Raw genomic sequence first — 7,596 nt, 5'->3', positions numbered from 1 at the left:
GCCCTGTTTTATTCGTATAAAAATTAACGATACTTTACATCGACTAACGTATTTACTACAAATAATTGAAGTGTATTAAGAGTTACAATTGGAATTTTTATTATAAAACATCATCCATGTAAATTTGCCATTCTTTGGTATTATTAATTTAAAGGCCAGAGACAGGCTTGTTTAAAAGAGGCCGTCGATTATTTTTATTTATTTATTTATTTAAAATCAAATAATTATTCATCTATTAAACATATTTATCATAAACATGCGGAAAAATAGATTTTTTAAAGCGATTTATTATACGAAACTCCTAAAACAAATTAAGATGTTCGGGCATTTAAAAGAGAGAGAGAGAAGAGAGAGAGAGAGAGAGAGAAAGGGCATAAATTAGTTAATATTGTAAGGGGTTTTGTTTAATGCAAGAGCCACAGATGTTCTATTTTTACATTACAGAAATCTTTTTCGAATTCAAAATTCTCGATTGAACTTTTTTTTTTTTTTTATTTTTCCGTCCTTTATACGTCTTTCCATTAACGTAATAGAGCCTACTTAATAGGAAAATCATTGTGATTCTCATATATATTCAATTAAGCTCCGATGTCTAAACGATTTCCTATAATTCATTAATTTTCCAATCATATATACACAATTAGAGATCGGCTAGCAATCTTTAGAATTTAACTAAGTATCTCGTTTATTCTCTTTCTCCGTATCCGAGATAAAACGGTTCCTACCTAATTTCCAATAAGATCAAAAAACTTTACACTTTATATACCCAAACCTTTTAAACTCTTTTCTACAAACCGGAACCTTACCGGTTATATGAAGAATTTACGAAAATTAATTAAATATATATATATATATATATTACATACAAATATAAATGTAGTACAGTACTTGCTGTTTTCTCTTAGTTTCCAGCTATTGTTAAAATGAAAGCGGTTATCAAAAAACTTCGCTTTCGTGCCGTTAGGTCGGCGTTACGGTCGGCCGTTTCCTGACACGTGCAGTACAAACCAATCACGTGATCGGCTGGCTGGAAGTTTTGCGAGTTCGTGACCCCATCAGTCGCTCACTACTACAGAAAACGGCGACAATGAGACCGAGATCAGATTCTCCAGATTTCCCTGTCAGGGATACAGTAATACACACAGTCACTCATCCCCTCGTAAGTAAAAACCAAGTTATATGTATTTTTTCCGCTACATAATACGCGATTAATTACTACCCCCGTAAATTTTATAGTTTTAGTTTGTAGAGTGTAACAGTATAACTTGTCTCCGGTGATGCTATACGGAGAAAAAGTGAGATTTTTGCGATCAAAACTTGTATTTCTTCCTCCCTTTTTTTTTTTTTTTTTTTCTTTCTTTTGGAAAAGTTGTTCCATCTCAATTAAAACGCGCGTTTAAACGATATTTTAATTCAATCTCTTAAACCGAAGCTATTAAAAGGCATTTGGAACTTAGGTAACATTTTCTAATCATCATATAGAGAGCATTGTAATGAGATGTGTCGATATTTCGGTGATTTTTCCACTATCTGGATGACTCTACCTGACTCTTAATGAACGTTTATCAGTCAACACTCATTTGAGAATTTAATGATAGTATTCGATGATGTTAAAACGTGGCTAATTTTATCATTAATTTGTTGCTCTGCAACCGATATTAGGAAAATTCAAACTGATTTTTACGGATGTTTTTGCTACTATTTTTTTTTTCCCTTTTCCTTTTCTAGTGTCTAGCTAGTGACCCGGATAAAAGTTCGACCCGATCTATTTTTAGGGACACGACTTGACCCCCTCTAGGGACAAGACAAGACTTAAGTCCCCATCCGGTCATTTGTCCCCGAGGTCGGGTCTTGTCCACCTGACACTGTTCTCAATGACATCAGTGACAGATAGTCTACAAAGACTAATTTAACCTCTGTACAAACTGCTTCAATTAGTTTGGCAAGAGATAGGCGTGGGCCATCCGACGTAAGACAACTTTTGCTTGTTTATCCACGTTACTTTCCATTAATACAATGAAGGAAACTGTCTAGACTGATATATAGTTTGATACTTAAGTCTACTTTAAGGAATTTTTCTTACCTTAATGAAAGTATAAAAGTTTGACAGATTAAATTCGTTAAATATTAGAAAATAAGATTTGTTAAAGATCGATAGATATTGTTGGAACTTATCGATATAGTGTTTACCACAGGTTCGTATTTTTTTTTTTTTTACCTGAAAGCCTCTTACGTGCTTCTCCGCATGCCAAATGGAGCTTGCAGCAAAACCGCACAACCGGGCGCTAAGCTTATTTAATGTTGGATAACTTTTTTCGTTCTCTCTCATCGTTATAGAATTGATCCGAAGCAATACGGAGAGTATACTTTCGAACACTCTAAACACTTTTAAAGATCTAATTTCGAACAGTCTAAGAGGAAGCGGGCAAATTGACAATTCGTGACTTTGTTGGTTATTCCAAGCACGGATTTAGAACAATTCCTCATAAAACGTTATCGAAATAGCTAAATGTCTAGGTAGACAGATAAAGACAATGTCGAATTTTCTTTTTTTCTTTCTTTCTTCCTTCTGTTCCTTCCTTTTCTTCTCTCTCCGCACAACTAATGACGGACACCGCGAATCGTACAGTATTTCATCTCTTTTATGCCACTTTTTTTTTCTTTTTCTAAAGATAAAACAAGGAATATTTCCTCTAATATCACTCGCAAAGATATTAAATAAGGTAATATTTATATATTACTCTTTCTGTTTTTCTCATTGGGAAGATTATAAAAGTTATTCGCAAACGAAGTTTCTAACTAATGATTTTTAATAGAAAACCAGAAGGAAATTTAAAGAGGTGGAACTTGTTTAAAAATTCCGTCTACTTCTTGTATACTTTTTAAATCTTTCTGTTTACGTAAAGTTTTTGATGTTTACTATATAAAAAAAAAGTTTGTAAAGCATATAGAAGGGATGAAATATATATAGAAATAAAAGAAAAACAAGATAGAGATTGAGAATTTACAATAGAAAAGATATATAAAACGCGTTAAAAGTAAATAAGTTATTACTGGATAATTTCGTTTGTTTTCCCCCGTGTTTCGAATAGAAAATGAAAAAGAATTAGACGAGAGAATCTCCACGTAATTCCGAGATTCGCGCATGTTAGAAAGTAACTATTGAAAATATATATATGTTTTTTTTTTAAACCGAAATGCGTCCTCCCTCTCACTCATTTTGATAAAAACACTTTCTATCAGTTTTTCTGTCTTTTCTGCTGCCTAATTTGTTGCCCGAATGGGGAGGTTGTAATCGCAAGGTAATGACGGGAGTGAGGAAAAAATTATCGCCGTTACCTAGGTAACCGTTGTGATGGAAACAATTATTGAAGCAGAAAAGTGACATTCGTGTATCCTTATCACCAGCGGGCAAATCTTTCCAACCAACTCGAACCATTTTATCAATAAAAGGACTAAATGGTGTGCGAAAATACAAACGGACGATTTAAGGAATTTTTTTTTTCTTCTTCTTCTTCTTCTTCTTCCCTCTTTCCTTCTCCCTCTCTCTCTCTCTTTTCTCCGTGTGTGTGTGAATCCCTCCCCGGTATTCCACGTCGGGATATATAGTTGACTTTTTGTCGATCTTTGATCGGTTTGTATCTTCTATTCTTTATTTCTGTCTCTTCAGGAAAATGAAGCGATGATGGATCATGAAGAAACGGGTGAATCTGCCATTAATCTGTCCACTAACCACACGACACGTTCCGCTTCGTCGCCGACACCAAACGGCAGTGTCGATGTCAAAAACGGAGACGTTCAGGTAAGTTTTATACGGAAAATTCCAATATATATATATTTTTATAATATATTTTTAATCTCTACCACGACTTATAAAAGGGTTGAGGACTACCGCTCGGTCTAGCGGCTCCACCTATAGGTGATATTTCTAACTAAAAAATAATAAAAAAGGAACGGCCGTCATCCATTCCCTTGTGTCTTTTCTTAAATTCTATGCAGAAAGGCAAAGCGGTCATCCATGCCCAAACTGTTTCTATCTTAATGGTTACTATTCAACCTTAATGGTATCGATTCCCGGCAACTAACATAATGTATGTCATTTACTTATTTATTTTTCTCTACTTTCTACGAAACCGTTACGTTGATATTGTTGGTTACCGTGACAACCGGTGCGAAAGTCCTCCACCCACCCAAACTCATCACGTGATCCGTGACGTGTCCGAGAACTTCTCGCTACGCTGACCACATGTCTATAAAAATTGGACAAATAACCGAATTCGCACGTTTTGTTTTTTTTTGTAAAAATAAATTAAAACCTTTAACGTTAACCTTTTGGCAAAAACTAATTTCCTTCTAAAAATACTCTTTATTATTTTTAAGAACAATCACCACCCCCCTCCCTTTCCCCGCCCCGAGTATCCGTTTATCTTGAATTTAGATGGTTATCGTGTATTTTATAAAAAGTTTATAAACGAGGATGTGATAGAATTGTCAATCTCCTGTTATTTCCTATTTTTAACATAGTGTTTGCTTTCCGCAAAACTCTTGTTTGTTTCCTGTTTCCTTTTGTTATTTATAATCAGTTTTTGTATCTATAATTTTTAGCAATAGACTATGAAATATATGAAATTACTTAGCGATTAATCGCTTTTTTAACCATAGGTTTCTCGTGTTTTCGCTATAGATCTATTGGTATTTATTCCCCCGTTTAAGTCTGTTTCCGATAAAAGAAACAGTTTTATACTACGGTATTTATAAAGATCTAGGATATACAGTCGACCCCCTCTATAACACTGTTGATAATTCCGTTTTATATGAATTCCATGTTGTACGAGTCACTTAGATTTGGACACGGGCTGTGAACGGTTCACGTATTTGTAACATCTAAGAGACTCGTACAACATGGAATTCATATAAAATGGAATAATCAACAGTGTTATGGGGGGGTCGACTGTATAAAACTTTTTCTTTTAAGTTATTTTCTTCTTCTATACTTATTTTAAACTAGAAAACGGTTGTATACGTAAGACTAGGACCGTCGAGAGATGAAATTTTCCTTGTTCCTCCTGAGCAAACTTGCGGGTTCCGAGTGGTTCCCTATATAAATTAATGCTATTGTTTAATAACGGTAGGTAAAATCTTTAAGATCTTCTTGGAGTACGGGTAAATTTGAATTAGGATGTATCACGTACAGTGTTGACTTCGGACGTTCTTCTTCGGGGGAATATTTTCGTATAAAAGATTTGTTTGGCATCCCCTGTTGGTCGGTGTTCCAGGCAATCGCTCCCTTTTGCCCATAGCCGCTGTTTAAGTTTGCTTTCTATTTAAGATGCTTCATTTACTTAAAAAAAAGGGGGGGACAAAAGGTTACGGCGGGTCCCATACACGTTCTCGACGATCCCGCGCGTTACACGTACTAAATTCGTTTAGTGGCTTATATCTAAATGAGAAAGAAACTTTTGTGTAAAGTAAATTAGCATATTTTGATGCTTAAAACAACAGAAATTAATGTCTTAACAATAAACTTCTATGTCAAATCTTAAAGATAGAAGTAAAAAAGTAATGGTAATTTGCAAGCGTATGCTAAATACAATAATTATTTTTCTGGTTTAAAGACGTAGATTACGTGTTTATTTTCTATTCAAAAATTCAGATTTTCTAGACACGAAGACTAATTCAAAAAAAAATAATAATAATAAAATGTTGTTTAGAATTAGCCGACTGTCTAAAAATAGCTAAAAGCTTTTTAGCGTGAATTTCTTAAACGTAAACAATATTTGTTTTGCTTTTTATTCTTCTTTTGATATAGATTTGGTGAATATCGGAACGGCACGATTTTCATCGATGACCGTCAGACATTGTTGAACGAGTAAATATTATAAAAAAGCTGTTGTTGTTATTTGTTTGGTCATAAAACAACACAACTAGTTGTTGTTGGAAAACATATTTTGAAATTTGTAACCATGACAACTGTTGACAATTTGAAGATCGGTCAATTTTTATGTTTTCTTTTTACCTCCCGTCTACTTTACAGGCAGAAACGTTTGGGGGTATTCATTTAGGTGTTACAGAATACGGACACCGATCGTAAGTTGACGTCGGGTTATTTTGAAAATCTGGTTTTAAGACGGCAGAAAGTTTTTTCATTTTTTCTTTCTCTCTCTCTCCCCTTTTTTCCTTATGTACGAGGGGACGTGAACATTTCAGATAGACATTCTATTATTGGCAATCACATCCTGTTTGCGGTTTTCGCTAAATTAGATAAATACGTAACTAAAACGGAAGTTTTTCAGTCATCGGATATCACGATCGCTCCGAGATAAAGGGGGAGAAAGAGAAAAAGAAAGGAAAAAAAAAAAAAGGCAAGAGACTGAATTTTCACTTCACTTTATTCCTTCCCAACTGTAATTTCATTCTCGCAACTCCGGGCTTCAAATATTGGTGGACTTGAGGACAAACACACCTCCCAGGAAGTAAGGAACGAACCTTCTAGACTTTCCCGGTCACAATCGGCAAGTGTTTGTCTTCTGTACCATTGTAACAAGGAGCGATGTTTGCTTCGGAACTTGTGCAAATACAGGAACCGTCTTGGTTATTGGGCTGCCGTGAGCTTGCATAATCTATAAGTGTAGGAACATCGTGATTGTCTTCTATGTGAGAATAAATACAAACTTGATTGGCTGCTCCATTAGTTGTCATGGCGACTTGTCATCTCAAAGCAGGAAATTTGTTACCCGGGACGACGGAGTGTCAACATTGACGGTGCTCGGGAATTTTGTACGGTCCCCCTCCCCCGATTCTAGTTTTCTTTATGTAGAATGGCGAATGGATTTTAACATGGTTGTTATTTAACTTGCCCATCAGACTCGGTTGCATACTCGACACGCCCTATTTTTATAAACCGTGCAGCAGCAAGCACACCCGATCATATTTGTCGCTTATCTCTTAACCACATCCAGATCGAATTTTATATATAAAAAAAGAAAATATATATTTATAGCTGCATGTAACTACATACATACGCTATCTATATTATATATATATATATAATATTTAATTTTCTAAGTCCTCCCCTTGTCATGTTTAGTTTGTTTACTAACATGCGTGGCAGTCGGTAACAAATACCTCCACACACACACAAGACTACGACGGGGAGGGCCGCAACGAAATTTCATACTACACGTTTCTTTTTTCGGTCTTCTATTGTCACGTTGCCTCGCTACTTTCGGACATTCATCAGATTATTATTATTTTAACTAATGTTTATCTACAGTTTTCTTACCCGCAATCGCTTTTAATTATTGATAGTGTTCATTAGGTAGGTATTACATCTCAACCCTGTCAACTCCAGCATTAATGAGAGCTTTTTTTTCTTATGAATTTACAGCGTAATTATCTATTTTTTATCGATATAACATATTTTTGTTTTGACTCTCCGTTTTATATATAAATTGTATCATAAATAATTTGTTCTAACCAATTAAAACATGCATACATACACACATATATATGTATAAAAAAATCCTCCTGCACCAGCAATCGAAAATTCTGATCTTTGAGGGGATTTTTTTTATTATTTCTTTTTTTTTTTTTTTA

General features: G+C 34.6%; 1 protein-coding gene across 1 annotated transcript in view; it reads left to right on the top strand.

Moving 5' to 3' along the window:
- Nucleotides 1–880: 880 nt before the first annotated feature.
- The window catches only part of LOC111640157 (forkhead box protein P1-like), a 53,831-nt gene continuing 47,115 nt past the window's right edge, over nt 881–7,596 (top strand). Inside the window, exons 1-2 of the mRNA XM_023386153.1 lie at nt 881–1,159; nt 3,671–3,802. Coding sequence (XP_023241921.1) covers nt 1,088–1,159; nt 3,671–3,802 — 204 coding nt within the window. The 5' untranslated portion in view covers nt 881–1,087. The remainder of the gene's footprint in view (nt 1,160–3,670; nt 3,803–7,596) is intronic.

Source organism: Centruroides sculpturatus, unplaced genomic scaffold, assembly GCF_000671375.1.
Source record: "Centruroides sculpturatus isolate CEXI.00-Female unplaced genomic scaffold, Cexi_2.0 scaffold1400, whole genome shotgun sequence".
NCBI classification, from domain to species: domain Eukaryota; kingdom Metazoa; phylum Arthropoda; class Arachnida; order Scorpiones; family Buthidae; genus Centruroides; species Centruroides sculpturatus.
The sequence above is the reverse complement of the archived record's forward strand: the minus strand, read 5'-3'. Positions and strand labels throughout refer to the sequence as shown.